Below are 26,726 nucleotides of genomic sequence, written 5' to 3' on the forward strand. Positions count from 1 at the left end.
GCCGCAACTGAATTTCGGCGCTGGGGCCCGTCGGCATGGCAACCGGGACGCTGCGCACACCGATGACGTCATCGGTGCCGGCGCAGCGCTACCGGTGCAATGCTGCTTTAGGGCCCCAGGGAATTTTTCAACTGGCCATAACTCTGGCGCTAGTCCCTCTAGCGCCTCAAAAGCGGCGCTAAGGCTAGTGAATTTCTAGGCCAGAGTATCTGGGATAGGAAACCTGGAAACACCAGAGAATTTTTCCTGGGATTTGTACAAAAGGTTCAATAATCCCAGGAATGTAGGAACTGCTCTGATGACCACTGAATCAAATTGGACTGTTCCTTCTACCCAATTCTTCACTGTTGCTAGTCTACATGGAAACCTGCAGATCCCACGGAAGTGGACAGTGTGCCTGGAAACCATTAAATCTCACATCCCATGTAACAAAACATTTTCATTTTATCCTTGTAAACTGACAATTTTTGGTCTGATGTGAGATCAGGCAGTTATCATCATCACTGTAAGTGCAACCAGAAGGAGTTGTTCTCATTTGGGACTGCAACATAGTAAGGGATGGGGTTTATTTTAAGAGTTGCTACAAATTTTTGAAAAGTACTGATGTTAACTGGTGGCCAGTTAAGAACCTTCAACACAAGAGAGCCAACAACTTGTGCTTTCACCTCCACACATTAGCCAATTGGCAGGATTTCCATTTGGCATCTCATATGTCGAACATCAGATGTTATTTGACCTTTTACAAGGACTGACCCTAATCAGATTCATTGCAATCGTTTGAACATCTGTGAGGAGTATCTTTTTTAATCAAATTTGTTTTCCAACAGGATCAATCACAAAAATTGTGTGTTTTCATAAAATATGATTCCTATTGTAAAAATGCATCAAATTATACCTTGAAAAATAATTGGATTGTCATCATTTAGCCTCAAGGCAAAATTCTGCTGTCAGCCAACCCTGCAGCTGCTAGCTTCTCTCACATACTCTAAACGTCATTATAAGATATTGGACTGCCTCTTCATAAAGGGGTGGAAGCATGGTTTGACAAACAAAAAAAGGAACCAATTAAACATTTGCACTGTCCCAATAGGAAATCTGAGGGAGGTGCATGGCTTCTGACTCATTGCGAGATTTTCCTTAGACAAGATCTGGTTTTAGAGTTAGCCTGACCGAGTATTAACTTATATAGTTGATATTCTTTCAATAAGATATGAAGACCTCTTTTCAAATTGATCCTCAGTCAGCTTTACAACAGTTTTAAAAAAAGATGCAGTTGTCTAAAAGTGTTATCGAAATGTGTCACCAGTTTATGAAATTTGCGCATTCGTATTGGAAGCAAGGGCGATAACTTTCTGACTGGAATCTATTTGGAGAGCAAATTAATCCGTTTTATTGTTTTCACAGGAAGAACAATTGAAACTGAAGCACCAACTGTACAGAAAATATTTTGTTTTAGAAGGTGGAAAAAAAAGAGAAAATGCAAAGTTATGAAGAAGCGACTGCTTTCCTGGGAGAATGGGGACCCCACCAGTGGACAGTTTTCTTTTTCCTAAGTGTCACCATTATTCCAAATGGCTATGTAGCTCTGTCTATGGTGTTTCTGGCAGATACCCCTCAGCACCACTGCCGCCAGCCTAACTCTTCAAATGTGACCACTGGAGGAACGTCCTTCATGAATCTGAGTTTACTGCTGCCCATGGAGGAGGTGGATGGTGAACAAGCGTACAGTAAATGCACCAGGTACAGAAATCACATGGAAGATGGTTTCAGTGACACAACACGTGAAACAGAGCCCTGTGTGGATGGCTGGGTGTACAGCACAGACAGATACATCTCTACTATTGTCAGTGAGGTAAGAAGCTTTCATGCTGTGTATCGATATTGCACATTTTTGTACATGGGTTGACTTCCACAGTGGGTTACCAAAGCCATGGCATGTTTTCAGATATTCTCACAACCTTCAAAATAGAGTCTGTATATATGTTTTAAACTATTCTAAAAAGCATAAGTGAGTCACTGATTGGCTTTAATTTTTCAGTGCGCGCTGTCTCTTTGCCAATAGATATGCAAATATGGGGAGGTGGATATGTAGGGGGGCATCTTTTAACTGGTTTAAGGTAATTCACCTGGTCTGCAGCCTTTGCCTGCATTCTGACCAATTCCAATCTTTTACCTGGTTTACGGTAATTCACCTGGTCAGGCAGCCTGCTGCTACACTGTAAACCAATTTCCAATAAACCAATTTTCAAACAGCGGTTTTGAATTGCTACCCCACCTTTCAGTTCTGACTGAAGGACTTATAATTAATGATATTAAAACGGACATGTGGTTTGGATGAGAGAAAAAATCAAGTTTTTATTAACTAAATGAACTACAATCAAATTATAAACTATACCACACGAACACAGTAATTACAGTACAGTTGCTTAAATGGGGGAATGCAGACGGTAAAAATGAGGGATTAAATGGCTACAATGTTAATTAAACAATCTTAGCAATATCCCCTTAATTCACCATCCCCTAACTCCTTACTAGGTTGCTTTGCTGAGGAGTCAGAAACTCTGCTCACGGAGTGAGAGAGAGAGAGGGAGACTCACCTGTGGTCCCAGGAAGTAAAGAGAGAGCGATAGCTTCTCAGGAGCTATCTTATATAACTGGTGAGCCCCCCTGCTGTTTGCCTGTCTGGAAAATTCACGCCCAAAAAGTTCCAATGCACAAGAGAAAAGCTGTTGATTGGATGATTCAAAGTGGTTGGAATGGGTTAATGTGTCTGCACTGTGGGGCCGAAATGTTCCCGCCCACATCCGGAGCTCACCTGGGCTAAAACAAAAGGAAATGCAACAGCCCTATTGTCCAGAATGATGGGTGATTTAAACCCATTCAATGCGTAAACTGTTCCCATTCAAAATCCGGTCCATGGTTTCAATGTCTCATAGATACATACAAACATAGAAGATAGGAGCAGGAGTAGGCCATTCGGCCCTTCGAGCCTGCTCCGCCATTCAATGAGATCATGGCTGATCATCCAAATTCAGTACCCTGTCCCTGCCTTCTCCCCATATCCCTTGATCCCTTTAGCCTCAAGAAATATATCCAACTCTTTCTTGAATATATTTAATGAACTGGCCTCCACCGCCCTCTGTGGCAGAGAATTCCACAGGTTCACCACTCTCTGGGTGAAGAAATTCCTCCTCATTTCAGTCCTAAATGGCTTACCCCTTATCCTTAGACTATGACCCCTGGTTCTGGACTCCCCAGCCATCAGAAACATCCTTCCTGCATCTAGTCTGTCCAGACCTGACAGAATTTTATAGGTTTCGATGAGATCCCCTCTCAACCTTCTAAACTCCAGTGAGTATAAGCCCAATCGACACAATCTCTCCTCATACGTCATTCCTGACATCCCAGGTATCAGCCTGGTGAATCTTCGCTGCACTCCCTCCATGGCAAGAATGTCCTTCCTCAGGTAAGGTGACCAAAACTGCACACAATACTCAAGATGTGGTCTCACCAAGGCCCTGTACAACTGTAGCAAGACATCTTTGTTCCTGTACTCGAACCCTCTTGCTACGAAGGCCAACATACCATTTGCCTTCTTAACCGCCTGCTGCACCTGCATGCTTACCTTCAGCGACTGGTGCACAATAACACCCAGGTCTCTTTGCACTTCCCCTTCTCCCAATCTATTGCCATTCAAATAATAATCTGCCTTCCTGTTTTTGCCACCAAAGTGGATAACCTCACATTTATCCACATTATAGTGCATTTGCCATGTTTCTGCCCAATCACCCAACCTGTCCAAATCGTACTGGAGTTTCACGACATCCTCCTCACAACTTACCCTCCCACCCAGCTTTGTGTCGTCTGCAAATTTGGAGATATTACATCCAATTCCCTCATCCAGATCATTAATATATATTGTGAACTGCTGGGGTCCTCGGACCGATCCTTGCGGTACCCCACTAGTCACTGCCTGCCACTCAGAAAATGACCCGTTTATTCCAACTCTTTGCTTTGTGTGTCTGAGTAGTTATTGAATGTCTGAATGGCTGTGTAAACAGAAGCAGTTTCGAATCGATTGTCCTGCAGTTATTCTCAAGTGGGCTAATTTCCTAAGTAAATAAGCAACTTCAAGTGCTTCTGAAGGGAACCTCCCTTTGATTGGCAGGTCTATGACTGCCACTGTATCCTCCCACTTTTTCACACAGACAACTCGAGCTGCTTTTTTTCAAGCCCCATTCTTTGTGGCCAATGCTTTCTGTGGCCATTTTAAAACCTATTGCGATTGCCCAAACTCCAGGGAACAATTTTTTTTATTAATAAAAGCACTGTCTTAAGGTGTGTGAATATTTTCCACAGAGCTCTATGACTCCGGTGTTGTCCATGTTCTGTCCATCTGAGAGCAGTCTTTTGCAGTTCTCGGCACATTTTAAAACACTGTAGACAAGTCACATCACCCAATTCTTCGTCCACGATGTGGACCAATATTTTCAATCTTCAGGGAAATAGGGGATTTTGCGAAACCCCTACAGATACCTACTGCAGAGAGACTTAAAAATATAAACGCTGTTCCACTTGATGGTAATGCATGCTGTACGGTGCCGTATTGGGTTGCCAACTCTGCTTGGATGTATTCCTGGAGGTTTTGTCACATGACCTCCCATCATCAACCGTCCTGCTCCCACAATCCCGCCATTGGCCAGCTGACACATCCATCGTCACGGTGCCCCGCCTTCCCACGCCAATTGGAAAGTGAATAGACTCTCCATTATCTGATTGGATGAATCTTGGCCGTCACAAAACAGCCTTTTTTTCCCAAATTCCAATTTTTTAAAAAACTGTTCAAAGAAATTTTCAAAAAATGCAATTTGTTTTAATGACCCTTATGATTTTTCTCCTGGTTTGTTTGCAACAACATCCTGGAGACTAACCTTTAATTCCTGGAGACTCCAGGACAATCCTGGAGGATTGGCAACCCTACCCTGTACATTGACTAGAATTGGGAAAAAGTGCAACCAGCGTTTGCAACAAAGACTGAGTGCTAAAAGGTTTAATTAGATGTACAAGTCGAATCTAAGTTAATTTTGCTGTGGTCAAACATCATTAGAATAATCTGCATTGTTTAATATTAATCATATTTTTTGCTACGCATTACATTTTGTATTGCTGCAAAGAAGCAGGAGTGCTCACCCTGGGCCCAGAGAACAACTGTGGGCCGCTGCCGGCCCAAATTGCTGCCATCGGTATCGAGGAGCAGCAGGTGCCAATTTGAATACACGGCCTGAGTGTTTGGATGCTCCTCTAGCTGGCCTCCCATCCTCCATCCTCCTGCTGGCCCACTCCACTGTCGAGAGCGTGACAAAGCGGGATTTCCATTCGCTGTCGAGTCACGCCAACTTTTGTCAGCCTGTCTCTGTAACTGAAGCAGTTTGGTCATTTTCTTAATTAATCTGAAACTTTTGAATAATTGTAAGTGATTCCTGCTCACCTGCTGAGCGTATTTCCATATAGGACACAGGTGCCTCAGGGGAGCATGGATTCCAGCCTGGTTATTCTACAGACCACCAAATAGTGGAAGAGAAGTTGAGGAAAATATGTAAGCAAATCTATAAAATGATTAAAAGACATAACATAATAATCATGGGAGATTTCAACTACCCCCAAATAAACTGACATTAGTGAAGCAGTTAGGTTTTAAATGACAATTCGACAGCTTCACGGTCACGTTTACTGATACCAGCTTTTTATTTCCATATTTTTAAAGATGAATTCAAAGCCTCAAACTGCAAGGTGGGATTTGCCCTCTGGATTATTCGTTCAGTAAATACCCAACACACTATTGTATCCTAATTAGATGTGCCGGTCTCTGGAAAGGTACGAGCAGTCCAGGGAAGCCAGCTGGATCACTGAAAATGAAGGCAATTTAAACAAACATTTTGTACCAGCCGCCTTGGTGAGGGGTTAGAGAAGACATTTCACCAGGCGTGCCCCCTCCATTGCCAGTCGAGCACCATAGATTCTAGCGGCAAGGGGCTAGCGGTGGCATGGGTGCTGCTGACATCATACAAATGAGGTGCCCTCCCACTGATCCAGCGTACTCAAAGCGGGGATCACCAGGGATCTAATCCTGGCATAACTACTAGAATACAGCCTGCAGATTCTTGGTCTTTTAATTTCAAAATAGTAAGAGCTCTTTTCCCACCTATTTCAATCAAGGTGACTCACCCTATTGTATGGATTAACTTTAGGATTCACTAACCTTTAGGTCTATGACCTTGGCAAGCCTGGGTCAATCCAGCTCCAGCCATCAATTGAGAACAACTGCCCATTATTAGCTTCCTTTGTTCTGAGAATGCTATCCAAACTATCTCAGAAATCTTAGCCGTAACCTTTTGGATTTTCCGGATTTCAAAATATCACTTTTTAAACTACTTTTTCTTGCAACATGTTGAAAATGTCATGAATGCTGTACAGAATTTTCTGGCCATTCATTTAATTAGTTGTAATGACACGCAGCACATGCCTGAATTTAGAATTTGCACTCTTGACAGGTGAGGTTCCATGCTGCAAGTATAACGTTATAAAACAGCTGCTCAAATGCCACAACCAGATGTCATACTTTGTTACAGATGTAAAATAACCTGAACAGAAGAAAAAGACAGGCATTGACCTGGAACCTAAAACTTATAAGCATTTTCCAATCTGCAAAGTGACTTGACTAAATTACTGTTAAATCCTGAGCGACCTGGAGCCTGTGTTTACTCAACAACAATTAGACTTTGTATTGTAGGAATTGGTAAATTCCTGATGAAAATACTGAGAGCGAGTCAATCAGCTAACCAAAACGATGTTTAATGCAAACTGGTGGAAGTAACAAACAAAAATGCAGGAGAACAAATCAACAGGTGCTTGCTTAGTGCTGGCTCCACGAGGACTGAGAAGGGGAGGCCCCTCAGTCCGACGTCATGACGTCATCACGTTTCCCACCGTTGGGAACGTCACGTGACCCACGTGATGACGTCATCGCGTTCGGTCTTAACCCTTTAGAGACCGCGCTATTTACATACAGCGAAAGAATACAGATTTAAAGGCAATTATATACATTCGTATAAGAGTTCCTTGGTGGCTCTGCCACAGTATCATTAAATAGACCCAGCTCTAACTTTAGCAGTAGAATAATATATTATGCATTACATGGTGGAAAACTCCAGTTCTTATACAAGCATAGAATTCGACTTACCACTGGCAATGACCCTGGTAATCTCCTGGATTTGTTTAAAGAAATTAAATTAAAATGAGGTTATAGTGTAAGAGTTTTATGGAAGTATCTAAACAGAGCTAACCACTTTCTAAAATAAAAATCTTAATATCTGTGCCTTTAATTATATTTTATGCCTCCTTGCAGTGGGACCTAGTATGTGACAATAACTGGAAAGGACCATTTACCACATCAGTATTTTTCCTGGGAGTGCTGTGTGGCTCGATAGTCTCAGGACAACTTTCAGACAGGTACAGGATTCAATAAACAAGAACACTGTAAAATACATTTTGCGTTCTTTACCATTTAATTGTTAGTGTCTTACTTCCAATGAACTCCGGGCTGGCTTCCCACGGTCTACCCTCCGTAAACTTGAGGTCATCCAAAACTCTGCTGCCCGCGTCCTAACTCGCACCAAGTCCTGTTCGCCCATCACCCCTCTGCTCGCTGACCTACATTGGCTCCCGGTTAAACAACGTCTCGATTTAAAAATTCTCATCCTTGTTTTCAAATCCCTCCATGGCCTCGCCCCTCCCTATCTCTGCAAGCCCCACAACCTTCCAAGATATCTGCGCTCCTCAAATTCTGGCCTCTTGAGCATCTCTGATTTTAATCGCTCCACCATTGGTGGCTGTGCCTGCAGCTGCCTAGGCCCTAAGCTCTGGAATTACCTCACTACAATTTTTTTTTTTACAATTTAAATCGCTTTATTGGCATGATAAGTTACATCTTATGTTGCCAAAGCATCAAAATACATTTATGGTTTAGCACATAAACGCAGTTCTATTCATACAGTGTATAAACAGGTATATCCCTGAGTGTATAAATATACATTCGCATTGTTTATATATATTTTTTTCTTAGTTTACTGGTTGTCCCTCTGTTCACTAAACTTCTCCGCCTCTCCACCTCTCTTTCCTCCTTTAAGATGCTCCTTAAAACCTACCTCTTTGACCAAGCTTTTGGACATCTGCCCTAATATCTCCTTGTGTGGCTCGGTGTCAAACTTTCTGAAGTGTGTTGGGGCATTTTACTCCGTTAAAGGTGCTATGTAAATACAAGTTGTTCTTGTTGTTGTTGTTGCATATATCATGTGGCGCCACATAGTTTCCTTAACTTTAAACAGCAGAAGAATGAACATTCTATCAGACCGTGGCTTGGGATATAAGAAACTAGACAGATTAGTTGAACATAAACAAGTAAATGAAAGGTAGCAAGAACAAACAATAGGTTTACTGTAATGATATAAGTCACCGTATCTCCACAGGATATATGCTAACACTGAAGATAACACTGTACTGAAACACAATTCCTGATATGTTTGGAGAACGACTGCTGATTTGATGTAAGTCAACCCAAAATCTATCCTCCAAACCCTTTGAACATAGACCAGAACAAGAGTGATTAAAAATGTATCTCTCATAACTACATTACTCAGCTGTTCATATTTTTCAAACACATACCTCTTTAAACACTCTGTGGGGGTTCTCCCACTCTTCTGCCGTAACTTTGCCAGAAAGTTGGCGGAAACTTCAAAGTAATGGCACCAGTGGAGGTTTACACTGTTTCTCTGGGGTGTCCGTCGATCTTGTTGCGGCTGGAGGTTGGGTAAATCCCTGCATAAACTCGACCTCATTAACATAATCACAGCGGCAGGTTGTAGCTGCATCATGTGTAGGCCTGGGTCCCGATACATATCAGCCAGCAGGGATTCATTCCTTCGGTTGAAAATGATTTTAACCCCAAAGGTGCTGTAACGAAAGAGAAAGAAGCCAATAATAAAATATATTGGGCCGGATTTTCCGGAGCCTATGGCTGCGTACGTGGCCGTAAGTGCCCCACATGTTCCTGGTTTGCGCACATGCGCGAAAACCCGGAACTTGCGATCTGTCATCTTGACAGGTCCTCCACATCCCCGGGAAGTGGACATTCGCTGGTGGAGAGTTGGGCTATTTGCCCAACTCTTGCCCAGCGAATGCCCGTGAAACTCTTACACCTGGTAAAAGCAGGTGTAAGGCCTTCTTTTACCAGCATAAGGGTGAAAATAAATAGTAAAATAACATTTTTAAAATCATTTTAACATTCAAAAACCTGTAAAAATAAGTTTGTGTTTTTTTTTTGCCCCTTGAAAAATGTTTAAATTTATTTTTCAAAAAATAACATTTTTAATTCAAATGTTTAATTAAATTTTATTTTAATTAACTTTAAACGTGTAAGGATTTTTTTTCATTTCAGTGCTGTTAAAATGTATTTTTTGGGTGATTCCTATTAAGCTTATGGGGATTCTGTACGTAAATGGAATTTACATAAGCATAATAGGGATCCTCCTTTCTGATTGGTTGGGCCGGCCCACGTGATCCCAGGGATGTTTGTGAACCGCCTGCGCCCCTGGGATACGTGGGCCTTTACACAGGCCTGCGCAGAGAGGCCCAGGAGCGCGAGTCTCCGTGGATCCAGGACTATCAGGTAGGTGCCTACTTTTATTGCAGTTCAGAGGCATCCACCCACAGGAAGCCTCCGACTGCAAATTCACGTCCATTATAGAAAAAAATGCTTTATTTTTGTCACAGTATCCAACTGTTTCCTCAATGTTTCCAGGGTTTTACCTCCACAACCCCATCCAAAGCCAATTGCTGATCACTCTCAAAATTAAAAAATCGGAAAGATTTTTTACATTATACAAAATAACTGCAGAAAGATCTAATGAATTAAAATTCTCTGATATAAATTTTCAGTTTTAATCCAGGTTTGCTTTTTTTTTAAATAGCATCTGATCTGTTTGTACCCTTTTATGATACAAATGTGATTATCGATTTAGGCCTGTTTGATTTTTCTTAACATTAGGATAACTGAAGTGCCCCACTGCAGAGTCTATTCTGATCTACCCTCTAAAGCCACATCACAACAGCCTAAACTATCTAAGATACTTCAAGCATAACAAGTCAGTGCTTGAAATTAAATATAATATACGTTTGTTGTTTAAAGGTATGGAAGAAAAGTTCAAGCATAACTTTTTAGTGTTTGAAATTAAACATATGTTTGTTGTTTAAAGGTATGGAAGAAAAGTTGTTCTCTTTGGAGGTATAGCCATGCAGACAACCTTGAGCTTAATTCAGCTGGCCTCTCCGAGTTGGGAAATGTTCTGCATACTGTACTTTTTTATTGGCGTTGGAGACATCTCAAATTATGTATCCGCTTTTGTTCTAGGTAAGTAAGCTTTTTTTTATACTGTATTCCTGACCTGTACTTCAGATATAATAAAAACAGAAAATGCTGTAAACCTCTCAACCAGTCAGGAAGCATCTGTGGAGAGAGAAACATAGTTAACATTTCAGGTCAATGGCCTTTCATCAGAACTAGAAGAAGTTAGAGATTTAACAATTTATAAGCAATTACAGGGAAAGAGAGGGGGGGGGCGAGGGGAAGAAAGAATAAAAGGGAAGGTCTGTGATAGTGTGGCGTGCAGGAGTGATTAAATGACACAAGGGACGATGGTGCAAGGCAAAAGGTATTGGGACAATAATGAAACAAAAGATGGGTCCAAAGGAGGTGTAAATGGTTACAGCAGAACCATTAGCGGCACCTGCTGTCTGAGAAAATGGGAGCAGCGGTTATAATCTGATGTTGATGAACTCAATGTTGAGGCCGGAAGGCTGTGAAGTGGCTAATCGAAAGATGAAATGCTGTTCCTCGAGCTCGCGTTGAGCTTCATTGGAACAATGTAGCAGGCCGAGGACAGAGAGGTCCTTGAAAGATGAGAATGGTTTGCACAGAGTGTCTTAAACGGAGTGCACTTAAACAGAGCGTTGAACTTGGGAATTTGGAGAGAGTAGGAATTCGGAGCAGAGGGGGAATTCGGAGCAGAGGGGGAAGGTGGGTGTTGCTTTTTGCCTCCAATACTTGGAATGCTTTGTATTGCAGGTAAATATTTAATTTCATCTACCTAGAACTTAAACAAGATCTGATAATTGTAATGATATCAGCAAATAGTGATGGTATTTGCCTGTTTGATTATGATGCCTTACCAGCATGTTTGCATGTATTGATTACTTATGCCTGACCAGCAGAGGTCATGTGAGAGACAAGCAGTTGAGTTTAGTTTCAGTTTCGTTCTAGATGGATCACTAGCATGGTGTCTCCTGTAAATGCTGTTAAAAAGAGTTGAACATACTTTAGATTAAAAGACATTCTCTTTCATAAATGTCTCGTCATTGAACCCACAAAGAAATCAATACAATAATTAGTTTAAAAACTAAACTGTAAGCTAAGTTAATTAAATACATAAACTTTAATTAACTAAATAATTAAAACAAAGTTATAAAGGGATGGCGGTGCAGGTGGTGTGCTGTAACTTCAGCATGTGGGAGTTTGTGGAGAGCATTGCGATCCTGGACAACCACATCTGCAGTGAATGCCTGCAACTCGACGAACTTCAGCTCAGAGTTGTTGAGCTGGAGTCCGAGGTGCAGACATTGCGGGGCATCGGGGAGAGGGAGAGTTATCTGGACACTTTGATCCAGGAGGCAGTCACACCCCTTAGGTTACATAGTAGTACAGATCTGGTTAGTGGTCAGGGACAGGAGGGTGTGACTGCAACTTAGGGGACCCCAGGTGACATACTGGAGGAGCCTTGGCCTTTGCCCTTATTCAACAGGTATGACATTTTTGCTGCCTGTGTGGATGAGTGCAAAGTCTGCAGGGTGAATGAGCAAGCTGGCCACAGCACTGTGGTACAGGAGGCCATTCAAGTGGGGGGAGTGAAAAGGAATGTTGTAGTGGTAGGAGACAGTATAGTCGGGGGGATAGATACTGTTCTTTACAGCCGCGACCGGGAGTTCCGATGGCTATGTTGTCTGCCCCAGGGTTAAGGATATCTCCTCGTGGCTGGAGAAGCATTTGGAGTGGGAGTGGGAGGATCCAGTTGTTGTGGTCCACGTAGGAACCAACGACATAGGTAGAAGAGTAAGGATGTCTTGCTGCAATTGTACAGGGCTCTGGTGAGACCACACCTGGAATACTGTGCACAGTTTTGGTCTCCTTATTTAAGGAAGGATATACTTGCCTTAGAGGCGATGCAACAAAGGTTCACTAGATTGATTCCTGGGATGAGAGGGCTGTCCTATGAGGAGAGATTGAGTAGATTGGGCCTAAGCTCTCTGGAGTTTAGAAAAATGAGAGATGATCTCATTGAAACATATAAGATTCTGAGGGGGATTGACAGGATAAATGCTGAGAGATTGTTTGCCCTGGCAGGAGAGTCTAGAACTCGGGGGCATAGTCTCCGGATAAGGGGCCGGTCTTTTAATACTCAGATGAGGAGGAATTTCTTCTCTCAGAGGTTTGCGAATCTTTGAAATTCTCTACCTCAAAGGGCTGTGGATGCTGAGTCGTTGAGTATATTCAAGGCTGAGATAGATAGATTTTTGGACTCTAGGGAAATCAAAGGATATGGGATAGGGCAGGAAAGTGGAGTTGAGGTCAAAGATCAGCCATGATCTTATTGAATGGCAGAGCAGGCTCGAGGGGCCGTATGCATGGGGGCCGGGGGGAGGGTGTCAACAAAGTTCAACGGCCGAAGGAGCGGGGGGGGGGTGGGGGTGGGGTGGGGAGGCCCCGTGGTGGGGATCGGAGGCCTGCAGGGGGTGATCGGAGGCCTGGGGGGGATCGGAGGCCCTGTGGGGGGGTGTCTCTGATCATGAGGGATGGTTTAGGCAGCGACCCTAGATCCAGAAGGTATGTTTACCTCCTGGATCCAGCCTTGCATTAGCTGGTGGGTTTCGCAAGGCCTGCAAAACTCGACCAGATAAAGTTAAATACAAAATGGACATTAAAGCAGAGGCTTCCAGCCTCGTTATAATATTTAAATAGACAACCCGCCTCCTGGCAGCAGATTGGTTCCCCGACCCCCATTTAAAACCGGAAGTGGGCGGGTTGGAGGCGGGTTCAGTTCAGGATTCAGATTTTTAACACTTTCACTTCCCACATGCTCCCAACCCACCTGTTTTGTTAGGTAAAATTTCCCCTGCAGAAGTCCAGCCTGCCCTCCCAGATAATGGAGTTTTTAATGCCTAAAGTGAAGAGAGGATTCAAGATCATTATTGGGTTCAATATATCTGCGCCATTAAGAATTGTGAATACTTGAATATTTCTCCCTGAGCCTGCTCATCTCCAGAGTAAGCAATCTCAGGCTCTTCAGCCCCTTAAGCTAGATATCATTTTGGTTACCTCTTTCTGCACTGCCTCCAGTGCCTGGATATCCTTGCTGTGTTATAGCAGTAATCCAGGTGCCCTTGTAAATGCACCTTTCATATTTTCCGCCTTCCTGATCTGGAAGTGCTAAGCCTCAACTAGGTCCAGCTCCCTAATGACGTGACCAAAATTAGCTACTGGAAAGACAGAGAGATGAACAAAGCAATGGCTTGAGAGATAGAGAGTGTAGCTGAATACACCCAGGGAGGTAAAGAATATTAGCTAGAATAAGATTAGCAAATACCTTTGGACTTCCCATGCCAAATTGGAGGACTCCTGCTCTTGGGCAGGACTTCTTCAGCCTGGCGTGCTGCCATTTTAAACTGTCAAAATGGCTAGCTAGCACTTTTAAATGTTGTAAATTGATATTTTTTAATGCAGTTAAGCATAAAAAAGTTAATTTGTGAGTTTGTTCACTCTTGCTCCACAGCTGCTGTCCACCTTGCTCCATAATGAACAGACAAGCAGGGTTATTTCTGAAAACTGAGGCAAGAGTAGAATTGCACAGGTAGCCTTGGTTTACAGAGCCTGAACAACTCAAATATTAAAAATCCATTTTAGACTCCAGTCCTCTACCAAATAATTTCTTACAGGGCTTGAGCTCATAACCTAGGCTGACATTTTCGTACAGTACAGAGAGTGTGCTGCATTGTCAGTGGTGGCATCCTTCCAATAAGACTTTAAACTGAGGCCCTATTCAGATGGGCATTTTAAGAAGAACAGGGGCCTAGAAATTCGCTTCAGGCGGTGGCGCAAAACGGGCGGTAGCGGTTCGGCTGCCTGTTGTAAGCAACGCCTGATATTCAGTTCCGTTGACTGCAATGGAACTTGAATATCAGGCGCAGCGTATAATGGGCGGCCGATCCAATCCTGCCCGTTTTTGCACCACCGCTCAAGATGAATTTCTAGGCCAGGGAGTTTTCCTGGTGACTTAGCTGATATTGTTCCTCCAACAGTACCCAAAAACAAAAACACAGATTAACCAATTACTTCTTTCATTCGTGTTTGTGGGCTGACACAGAATGGCTTCCTCATTTTGCCTACATAACAGTCATTACACTCCAAAAAAGTAATTCACCGTGTGAAGAATTTTGGGATGTTTCAATGGCATGATCCGCAGCTATACAAAAATGCAATATTCTTTTTTTATTCTCTGACTGTTAATGGCCCAGAAATTCGGGTCTCCACGGGTGAGTACGCACGGGGTACTCACCCGTAGGCCCAATGGAAGTGCCGGTCTCCTGCATGCACTGCGCATGCGTGGGAAACCGGCACTTCCGTTCCCCTGAACGAAGGGGTTCAGAGGTCGAACGCATACGCGAGGGAGGCTGCGCATGCGCATCGAACTTCATTTTTTTTCACAGGTTTTCCCGGGAGAGCGTAAGGCCTGCTTTTTACAAGGTAAGTGGTGAATTAATTAAAATGAAAACATTTTTTCCACAGGTTTATTATTTTTAAATACTTTAAAGCAAAGTAAGTTTATTTTTAGCCCCGTTAGAAAATAAAATTATTTTTTTCAAAAATTTAAATTATTGTTTAAAATAGTTATTTCATGTAATTTATAGTTTACTAGCTGGAGTGCCCGGCGGTGCCGAGGCTCTTTTGAGGGCATGTTGTTGTTGGAAGAGAGAGAGAGAGCGACTGGGGGGGGGGGAAGAGAGAGAGCGACTGGGGGGGAAGAGAGGGGGGGAGGGGGGAGGGGGTGGGGAGGGGAGGGGGGAGGGGGGAGGGGGAGGGGGTGGGGAGGGGAGGGGGGAGGGGGGAGGGGGAGGGGGAGGGGGGAGGGGGAGGGGGTGGGGGAGGGAGGCGGAGGGGGGAGGGGAGGGGAGGGGGAGGGAGGGGAGGGGGGAAGGGAGGAAGGGGGAGGGGGGAGGAAGGGGGAAGGGGGGGAAGGGGGGAGGGGGAGGGAATGGGAGGGGAGGGGGAGGGGGGGGAGGGGAGGGGGAGGGGGGGTGTGGGGAGGGAGGGGGAGGGGGGAGGGGAGGGAGGGGGAGGGGGGAGGGGAGGGGAGGGAGGGGGGTGTGGGGGGAGAGGGGGGGAGGGGAGAGGAGGGAGTGGGGAGTGGAGGGTGGGGAGAGGGGGGAGGTGGGTGTGGGGGGAGAAAGGGAGGGGGGGAGCTAGCAGACCCGATGGCTCCGTGGAGCTCCGTGCCACCCCACCCACTGACATGGCTCAGCCCGAGCCCCGCCCTCCCGAGCACCGGCCTCCCGAGCCCCGCCCTCCCGCTCGCCGGAGCCCCGCCCTCCCGAGCCCACGCTGCCGCCCTCCCGAGCCCACGCTGCCGGTCTCCCGAGCCCCGAGCCCCCGCGCACGCGCCCCTCCCGAGCTCTGCCTTCCCGAGCCCCGCCCCCCGCCCGAGCCGGCTTCAAGACCAGAGAGACGCCACCGCGCAACCTATCGCGTGAGGCCCGGCCGGACTCAAGTCGCGGTCCGGGCGGAAGATGACGCGGACGCTGACTCCCGCCCTGCCCGCCTTTACTAAGATGGCGGCGGTGGCGACGCTTGGCTCAGGCCCGCCCCCTCCAGCCTTCACAAAGATGGCGGCGATCGCTGGCCTTGTGTCGATGCGACGGGAGGCGCCTAGCTTGGGCGTGGCTGGTCAACAGACGCCCAGGCTTTGAGGCCTGGAAAAACGGTGAAAGGTAGGAAAATTATAGAGGTTAGACCAAAGATTTACAAATTAATTAACTTTTTTTTAAAACCATTTGTCTTTTAAAAGCAACTTTTTTTTTGCTGGAAATGTAGATTTGAAAAGAAACACGCAGAAAGCGGGAAAAAGAAATGAAAAGTTTGGAATCAAGGTGGCGGCAACTCACCTCGGTTCAGAACGATAAGGCCTGCCCACACACGCACTGATTGGTCGACCGTCAGGTCACCAAAGCGTAGGATTGGTCAATCGTCCCGTCACTCGACTCTAGGAGGGCTCGCCCGCAAGTGCCAGGAACCCGCCCCCGCCACGCAGCGATTGGTCGACCGTCGGGTCGCTCGACCATACGATTGGTTGACCTCGACATCACTCGATGCTAATGAGCGGAATGTTGAACGTTTTTTGGATACTGCGGGCGCAATTTTTGTCTGGCCGAAACGTAAATACGCTTATGACGGTTCTGGAATTGTCAGCTTTCTTTCGATGTAACACACGTGTAGGTACGCTCTATAACTTTCAAGTTTATTCAATACAGACAGACAGACAGACAGATGGAATGACAGACAGACAGATGTATCCTTTTATATATATAGATTTTAAAAATGTGATTTAAAAAAAAAATTATTTGAAGATTTAGTGCTGTTTTGGGGCCGTAGTATTTATAAGTCTTGACAGCACTTTCTGTCAGACTTATGAATGAAGCATTCCCTGCTCCGATTGGCTGCCCATGGCCCACGTGATCCCAGGGGACGCATCGAACTAACTGCGCCCCTGGGATACGCAAGCACTGCGTGCTGGCAGCTGGACCAGGCCTTGGATCGGAATTCCACGGGGGCCCACAGCTCAACGGCCGGCGCGCAAGGTAAGTGCAGATCGGGGGCTTGCACCCGCGGGAAGCCCCCAACCCGAATTTCTGGGCCATTATGTATATTGCTAAAATAAATCACAGCCGTAACAAGAACCATGATCACGGAGAACGGCACACGCAATAATTGTTCTAAGATGTGACTCACTTTACAGTGTATTTCTGTAAATCGATTTTATGGTAAACTAGAAGCAGACGAAAGGTCATCGACCTGAAATGTTAACTCTGTTTCTCTCTCCACAGATGCTGCCTGACCTGCTGAGTGTTTCCAGCTTTTTCTGTTTTTATTGTAGAAGCAGACAGACAGGATTCCAGACAATAACAAACCTCCAAAACGAACACAGCAGATACAGGACATGAGAAAATTGAATACTCTTTCGAAAATCCTAAAGATTACTTCTTAATTCCTCTTTTAATGAAAATGCTAGAATGCTTGTATTCTTTCAGAATCATTTTAACACTTTATAATTTTGATGTTATTCATTCAATTTTTCTTCCCTTCCTTATTTTTATTCTCCTGCCAGGCATTAACCAAGAGGTGGTCTCCTCACCTCCAATACTAAAAGTAGGAGATTGTAGACTTGCTTGATTTCTGAAATTGAGGCCGTCTACTTAGCCCCCTCTGTTTTTTCCTAAGCCCAGCGATGGCCACTACATCCATATTCTTAGGCAGAAAGCTCCAATAATAATCACTGCTTTTACACAGCGTGTTGTTATGATCTGGAATGCACTGCCTGAAAGGGTGGTGGAAGCAGATTCAATAGTAACTTTCAAAAGGGAATCTGAATAATATTTGAAATGGAAACATTTGCAGGGCTATGGGGAAAGAGCACGGGAGTGGGACTAATTGGATAGCTCTTTCAAAGAGCTGGCACAGGCACGATGGGCTGAATGGCCTTCTTCTGTGCTGTATGATTCTATGATTATGCCAGGTCTGAACATCTGTAAAATACCCACTTTTAGAAGCCTCTATTTAGCTGCTGGGTGCTACACTAGTTGATTATTCATTACCTTTAACAAGTTTTCCAACTTTCCATAAATATTTCTAATACCGGTTTTGGAGGGATCGACATGGTCAGGGCTTGTGTGGTCCAGAGGTTGAGGCAATAGGTTTTCAACCAAGGTAGGTCCTTCATTCAAATCCTTTCACTGCCAAAAAATTGCTACATCAGTAAATTATCTTAAGCAGAAGACTCACCTTAAGTGGGCTTCAGTCTTCCAAACTGCTAACTGGGCACTGGCATAGCTGGCAATTAAACAGGAGTCCTGTGTAAAAATAATGGGCCCCCCATCCAAAGGAGCAGCCAATGCAAAAGATATGAATGGCTGGTCTATGACTAAGAGCTCGCAGTACATGCCACTTATTAAAATAAAACAGGCTTCTTAACAATGTAAAGACTACACATGTTGCAGGTATGCATTGCACCAAGTTTTTTTTAAGTGATCTGCTTGTATCCAGCACCATTCCATATATAGGCAGTCGGTGAGTCTTCAAAACAGAGGTCAGATCACTATGGACTTTGTGGGGGATATTTTGGTGAAAGGGTGAAAACAGGCGCTCAATGGGCGCTGTGCTAATAAGACACGCCTGTTTGAAAGTCTGCTTTTATCATGCAATTTTGGCCCTAATTGCTGATTACCATAACTTGACCTTGCCTGGAGATCCTAAAACAGACACCTGCAGATTTAGCACTCAAGCGCTGATTTGATACAATCTTCGTGGAGCAGTATATGTGGGCTCCACGCACCCACTTCCACGGAAGGTGTGGAGTGGGCTGGCTGACACACAGCGGCAGGTTTCAGGATGGCTCAGGGATCGAATGAAAGGGAGCACAGGTTCTCAGACATGGCACTGGAGGTCCTGATGGAGGAGATCCAGAGGAGGAGGGATGTCCTGTACCCACAGGGGGGAAAGGAGTTCACCTCACCCTCCTGTCCCTCTCCCCTGCAGCAGCTGGTGCTGTTCTGCCTGGCCTCATGTACTCCTTCCATTCCTCCTGCCGACCAAGGGGGACGCCTAGCAAGATGCCCATGGCCAAGCACTCCCTTTCTCCTGGAGACTCCTAGATGGTGTCCAATAAGGTAGAGTAGCACAGCACTCACTCTTTTTAGGTGAAGCCCTCAGAGAATTTCTGGAATAAATGTTGATCGAGTGTCCCAGAAAGTCTCTTGATGTGTTTCAAAAGTCCTCTTCAAACCTCCAGCAACAAGTGAACAGTAAAAGGTGATATTCCTTTAAGTAGCGCTTAAAATCCTCAGCAATGACTTGTTGACTCCCAATCAGATGGTCGCTCTTAGGAGAGGGCATTAGGTCTGTCCACCAAAATGTCGTGCAGCCTCATTAATTGCTAGCAGACAATTTACGTAGCAATCAGCCCCTTAACGATCATCCGGGCAGCCGTTCCAAGCGCAAGCTTCAACTCCTTTACCAAGATGGTGTCTTGCGCTAAACATCGGCTAAACCGGCGTTTCAGCTCAAGATCCTATCTTGGCCACCTCGGAGGCTGGTTAGTGCCTGATGAAGCTGTCGAAAATCGCCCCTGTGTGTTTTGGACCAGATTTCTGTCACTTTCATTGCAGTTGGGGTATAAGCAGAAATGTTTTTCTTTCATTTTTCTTTCTTATTGTGAAAGAAAGGTGAAGGACCATATAGAGCAAAACACCACCAGGATTGACAAGAGTGAAAAAAATGAGTGATGGCAAGCTTGGGTTTTGAAACCTATCGATTGTAGAAGTGAAGACTGAGGGAGGTAAGGAGTTTTGCACTTGCGGTTCTGGGAAAAAGTGAGATTAGTAGACTGATTTCAACACAGTGAGGACATAAGGAATAGAAAGAACATGTAGGACAACAGACAGCATTTGGAGGTTCGAAGCACCAAGGAGAAACTTCACATGGACACTGAAAATAGCATTGATAAAACAGAGATGAAAAGTTGCGACAGAAGGTGGTTCAGAGCTAGAAGTGAGAGAGGAATAATCTGTCCAACACAAGCTTTGTCTTGGTCCAGGAGTGTGAAAGAAGTTGTGGAAGACTAAAAGCAGGCAAATGGTACAGTTATGTTTGTTGGACTTTGCAGACACTTTTTCTCCCTCCTATTTGTGAAATTGCTGCATAATTTAAACTTAAACAGCTGCTTTACATACAAACATACGAATTAGGAGCAGAAGTAGGCCACTCGGCCCTTCGAGCCTGCTCCGCTATTCAATAAGATCATGGCTGATCCGATTGCTCCACATTCCCGCCTACCCCCGATAACTTTTCACCCCCTTGCTTACCAAGAATCTATCTACCTCTGCCTTAAAAATATTCAAAGATTCTGCTTCCACCGCCCTCCTGAGGAAGAGAGTTCCAAAGACTCACGACCCTCTGTGAGAAAAAATTTCTCCTCATCTCTGTCTTAAATGAGCGACCCCTTATTTTTAAACAGTGACCCCTAGTTCTAGATTCTCCCACAAGAGGAAACATCCTCTCCACATCCACCCTGTCTAGACTCCTCAGGATCTTATATGTTTCAATCAAGTCACCTCTTATTCTTCTAAATTCCAAAGGATACAAGCCTAGCCTGTCCAACCTTTCCTCATAAGACAACCTGCCCATTCCAGGTATTAGTCTAGTAAACCTTCTCTGAACCGTTTCCAACGCATTTACATCCTTCCTTAAATAAGGAGACCAATACTGTACACAGTACCCCAGATGTGGTCTCACCAATGCCCTGCATAACTGAAGCATAACCTCCCTGCTTTTGTATTCAATTCCCCTCGCAATAAACGATAACATTCTATTAGCTTTCCTAATTACTTGCTGTACCTGCATAGTAACCTTTTGCGATTCATGCACTAAGACACCCAGATCCCTCTGCATCTCAGAACTCTGCAATCTCTCACCATTTAGATAATATGCTTCTTTTTTATTCTTCCTGCCAAAATGGACAACTTCACATTTTCCCACATTATAGTACATTTGCCAGATCTTTGCCCACTTACTTAACTTATCTATATTCCTTTGTAGCCTCCTTATGTCCTCTTCACAATTTACTTTCCTACCTATCTTTGTGTCATCAGCAAATTTAGCAACCATACCTTCGGTCCCTTCATCCAAGTCATTTATATAAATTGTAAAAAGTTGAGGCCCCAGCACTGATCCCTGTGGCACATCACTCGTTACATCTTGCCAATCAGAAAATGACCCATTTATGCCTACTCTCTGTTTCCTGTTAGCTAGCCAATCTTCTATCCATGCCAATATGTTACCCCCTACACCATGAGCTTTAATTTTCCGCAATAACCTTTGATGTGGCACCTTATCAAATGCCTTCTGGAAATCTAAGTACAGTACATCCACCGGTTCCCCTTTATCCACAGCACATGTTACTTCCTCAAAGAACTCCAATAAATTGGTTAAACATGATTTCCCTTGCACAAAACCATGTTGACTCTGCCTGATTACTTTGAACTTTTCTAAGTGCCCTGCTGTAACGTCTTTAATAATGGCTTCTAACATCTTCCCTATGACAGATGTTAAGCTAACTGGCCTGTAGTTTCCTGCTTTCTGTCTCCCTCCCTTTTTGAATAAAGGAGTTACATTCACTATTTTCCAATCTAATGGAACCTTCCCCGAATTTACTTGTATCTAGGGAATTTTGGAAAATTAAAACCAACGCATCAACTATCTCACTAGCCACTTCTTTTAAGACCCTAGGATGAAAATCGTGGAAAATCGAGTTGCGCCGAACACAATTTGTGCTTAAAATTCTGTGTTCTCCTGCGCCAGTTATGCCTAATTCAGTGGAATTGATCAAAAAAAAGCGCAATCGAACGGAAACACCAGGCGTCATGTTTTGTTTGTTAATCATGATTTAATTGTCTTCAATTACATGCTTTTCTCGCTGAACAGGAAGTGAACTCCTCGGCAAATCTGAGAGGATTGCTTACACAACGCTTGGTGTCTGCATATTTTATGGCTTAGGCTACATTCTTCTGCCACTTTTCGCGTATTATATCCGAGATTGGAGGATGCTGCTGCTAACTTTGATCCTCCCAGAAATTTTATATGTGCCTCTCTGGTGGTGAGTAAATTTATTATTCATTTTTATAAGTTAATTTGTAGTGAAAGTAAAGACACAGGACACTTTGGGAATTCCTTCAGGCCCGTTTTCAGGCCTCAAATGGGTGACATACACAAAGCATGCATCCCAAGCGAAAGGCCTGTGGCCGGCCCAAAATTGGGCCTCGGGGGTCATTAATATTACTTGGGTGAGCTGCTGGCTCCTGTTGCGTCTCCACAGGCAGTTCGGACATTTTAAGAAGATGAATGTCAGGTCACTTATTCTCGCTGGCAGCGGCCTGAGGATAGTTCTCGGGGGAGGAGTGGAATGGCAAGGGGGAGGGGGGGAAGGGGGGGAAGCAATCAGGAGTACAGTGGAGGTGGGCAGCTCTGTTTTTGAAATATTTTTTAAAGCTGCTTACTCCCATAGGCACTATACATACATTTACAGTTGTGTACGTTGTGCGTTTTGGTCCCATTATGATCCCTCAATTATATTTCAAAAAAACTCTTTTCACAATGTGTGAACATTTAGTGAAACAAATTAGCGTTGAAGCAGGCTGGCATAGGTTAAAAAGTGTAATTGAGCAAAAAGTAAAACCCTAATTAGTCAAGATAGGTTCAAATCATTACTCTCTAAAATTTGGACTGTTTTTTCAGTCTGAATTACTCCCATAGAAAATGTGCAATGAACAGTTTTCTGTTCTGTTGTGACTATATAGAAAAAGTGGCAGAAATTGGACCTTTTGCATTCATTCTACAAGCATAAAACTAGTGCAATGAGGGCCAATTTCAGAGACCTACGTTCCATGCCCAAAGTACACCTAACAGAGGTCGGACTCAACATTGCACCGAGCCACTTTTCAGGCGTCGCTGGTGGCCGCCTATAGCAGGTGTTCCGTACCTTACATATGTAAATGAGGAGCCTAATGCCTGTTTGAGGCCCCATCTGTGAAATTGGAGAGCGATGAGCTGAGCAGGAGCCAGGCCTGCTCCACTCGGGAATCTTCAGCTGACAGTAAGCTTAAAATTCGATCGGACGCACACGTGATGAGGTCATGCAGGCAGAGTGCGCTTGCGCGAATGATTCCAGTTCGTTGGCAGAAGTCACTCTGTTAATTTTAATGGCTTAAAGTAGATTTTACAAAGTAAAAGTGAAAGAAACCCCTATTTGATTGTTTTGTTTAATGAGGCAGGGAGAATCATACACTATATACACTATCCCTTCATCTCTGGGATGTTGACTTGAAATCTTCTCTCCCACATTTAAGAGTACTGAGTGAAATGTCTCACTGGTTGAGTACTGGATCATATTCTGAGCTACAGTGTGTAATGATCAATAACATGTCATTCTATAGTGGACACTAGGTGGCGCCGTAGAGCTGTGTAGAGCTGTATATAAGACTACACTACCCAGCTGTATATATATATTAAGACTACATTACCCATGAGGCACTAGGCTACCCACAAGGCAACAGTCAAGATGGAAGCCTCTACAGATACTGTACCAGTCCACATGTGCTCAATAAAGTAACTAGCAAAAGCTAGCTGTGTTCATAATAAGAATGTCTATTCATTAATGAACATAAGATGGTACCAGGGTGGTGAAGATCTGCTGAAAATTGTGAAAAGCGACATGGAGAATTTGAAGCCACCAGTGCGTTTGAATCTTGAGGAAAAAATCGACTACAATTGGCAGATTTTTAAACAACAATTCGAACTCTACATTGCAGCCATCGGATTCGGTACGAAGCCAGACGCAAGGAAGATAGCGTTGCTGTTTACGGTTGCAGGCCCACAGGCGATAGAGGTATTTAATACATTTGTATTTAATCCAGTGGAGGACAGAGAAAAATTAGAAGATGTGCTAAAAAAATTTGATGCACATTGCTCTCCCAAAAAGAATGAGACCTATGAAAGATACATCTTCTGTTCTCGGACACAGCAGCAAAATGAGACTTTTGATAGCTTTATAACTGATCTGAAACTGAAAGCACAGACATGTAATTTCTCTGAGCTCAAAGCATCCATGATTCATGACCAGATTGTGTTTGGTATTCATGATAAAAAAGTCAGGGAACGTCTGTTGAGAGAAACCAAACTAAATTTGGAAAATGCGGTGAAAATATGCCAAGCCAGCGAGCTAGCTCGAAAGCACGCGAAGACTTTCAGTGAAATCAATAATGATGCGATTGTAACGAGTGATAATGCTGCTGTCGGTGCTGTGTCCTACAAGGGGAAAAACATGGGCAGAACAGAAATGAAAAGCAATCGGAGGATGAAATTTTTAATTGTAAACGCTGTGGTTACAAACACCAGTTAAGACAATGCCCAGCGTTTGGAAAAATGTGCACAAAGTGTAATGGAAAGAATCACTTTGCCAAACAATGCTTTTCAAAAATACAAACTAAGAAAGGGCAACGAGTTAATGTAATTGACTGATTTAAGTGAGACATTTTTTGTAGGAATGGTGTCATGTGACAATATCAAAAAGGATACAGAAAATGTGCAGCCCTCAGAAATGGACAAAGCTGAACATAAAGTTAATGCAGTAAAAGAGGACAAATGGATGATCCCACTGCAGGTAAATGGAGCATTAGTTACCTTGAAACTAGACACTGGGGCAAAAGCAAACTTAATCAGTATGAGTGACATTAACAATATGAAAGAAAAGCCCAAAATACAGAAAAAGTCAGTACTACTGAAGGACTATAATGGACAGAAAATAGATAGCTGAGGTGTATGCAGACTTAAAGTGACAGTCAAAGACAAAGTGCATCATCTCATGTTTTCTGTTGTGGCTGAAAGGCTTCATTCACTACTGGGTGACAAAGCTTGTGAGGACTTAGAACTGGTCAAAAGAGTCTACCGTATAAACTGTGCCATAAGCAGACCAGATGACTCGGTGGATTCTGTAGTGAATAATTTCCAGGATGCGTTCAAAGGATTTGGAGTTCTACCATTCACTTACAAGATCCAGCTAAAGCAGGATGCTCAGCCAGTGGTACATGCTCCACGAAGAGTTCCAGCACCCCTGCGTGACCAGCTCAAGAATGAACTGGACAGAATGACCACACTAGGAGTCATCAGGAAAGTCAAAGAGCCAACAGACTGGGTTAACTCCATGGTATGTGTAAAGAAAAAGAACAATGATCTAAGAATATGCATGGATCCAAAGGACTTAAATGCAAACATAAAACGTGAACACTACCAGATTCCCAAGCGAGAAGAAATCACCAGTGAAATGTCAGGTGCCAGATACTTTACAAAGCTCGATGCCTCACAAGGATTTTGGCAACTAAAACTGGATGAAGAGAGCACCAAATACTGTACCTTCAACACACCATTTGGCAGGTATTGTTTCCTCAGAATGCCTTTCGGGATAATATCTGCATCTGAAATCTTTCATAGAGCGATGGAACACATAATTGAAGGTCTGGAAGGAGTTCGGGTCTATGTTGATGACATCATCATCTGGGGCTCCACACTGAAAGAACACAATGAGAGACTGACTAAAGTGCTACAGAGCATACGCCGGAATGGACTGAAGCTCAACAAAGCCAAGTGTCAGTTTGGCGTCCAGGAAGTCACTTTCCTAGGAGATAATCTATCTGGTAAAGGAATAGAGCCAGATATGGAAAAAGTAAACGCCATACACAAAATGCCCCGACCCACTGACAAAAAAGGAGTGCTACGCATCATGGGGATGATAAACTTCATTGGAAAGTTCATTCCTAACTTGTCAGCCAAGACAGCCTGTCTGCGAGACCTGCTACATAAAACAAATGAGTTCGCATGGACAGAAAGACATGAACAAGAGTGCATAAACCTCAAAACAGTGCTGACAACCACACCTGTACTCACCTTCTTTGACCCAACAAAAAGAATCAAAGTGTCAACGGATGCATCAAAAGATGGCCTAGGTGCGGTCTTGCTACAAGCAGAGGGTGAAGATGGGAAGCCTGTTGCCTATGCCTCCAGGTCTATGACTGATACTGAGTGTCGATACGCCCAGATTGAAAAGGAATGTCTAGGCTTGGTAGTTGGACTAGAAAAGTTTCATGGCTACATATATGGACTTCCCAACCTCACAGTTGAGACAGACCACAGCCCTCTGGTTGCCATCATAAAAAAAACCTGAATGAGATGTCTCCAAGGATTCAACGACTCATGATGAAGCTGCAAAGATATGACTTTGAACTGATCTACACACCAGGCAAATACATAGTGTTAGCAGATGCACTATCCCGAGCACCCACAATGAGTCATGTGAGCTCTACTGAAGAAGACGTGGATGTTCACGTGAGTATGGTCACTGCTGCGCTGCCCGTGTCAGACACAAAATCAAAGCAAATAGCAGAAGAAACAGTAAAAGATACAGTATTACAAACAGTAATAGAGAACATTCATCATGGTTGGCCAAAAGGTTCCTGTCCAAAATATTTTCACATAAGGTCAGAATTGAGTGTCGCAAGTGGACTATTACTAAAACAGAACCGAATAGTCATTCCACAGGCTCTACGTCAAGACATGCTCAAAAGGATTCATGAGGGACACCTCGGAATTGAAAAATGCAAAAGGAGAGCAAGAGACACTGTTTATTGGCCTGGCATAAATAAGGATATTGAGAACATGATAGGCAAATGTGAGATATGTCAGAAAC

The 26,726-nt window shown here is 44.0% G+C and overlaps 1 protein-coding gene across 1 annotated transcript in view; it reads left to right on the top strand.

Annotated features, from left to right (window-relative positions):
- Positions 1-1,148: 1,148 nt before the first annotated feature.
- Positions 1,149-26,726, top strand: part of LOC147124061 (organic cation/carnitine transporter 2-like) — an 81,276-nt gene continuing 55,698 nt past the window's right edge. Inside the window, exons 1-4 of the mRNA XM_085980328.1 lie at positions 1,149-1,852; positions 7,406-7,509; positions 10,311-10,465; positions 21,914-22,085. Coding sequence (XP_085836454.1) covers positions 1,478-1,852; positions 7,406-7,509; positions 10,311-10,465; positions 21,914-22,085 — 806 coding nt within the window. The 5' untranslated portion in view covers positions 1,149-1,477. The remainder of the gene's footprint in view (positions 1,853-7,405; positions 7,510-10,310; positions 10,466-21,913; positions 22,086-26,726) is intronic.

The sequence above is a fragment of the Somniosus microcephalus genome, chromosome 1 (assembly GCF_052327205.1).
Source record: "Somniosus microcephalus isolate GS21.2 chromosome 1, FLI_Smic_1.0, whole genome shotgun sequence".
NCBI classification, from domain to species: domain Eukaryota; kingdom Metazoa; phylum Chordata; class Chondrichthyes; order Squaliformes; family Somniosidae; genus Somniosus; species Somniosus microcephalus.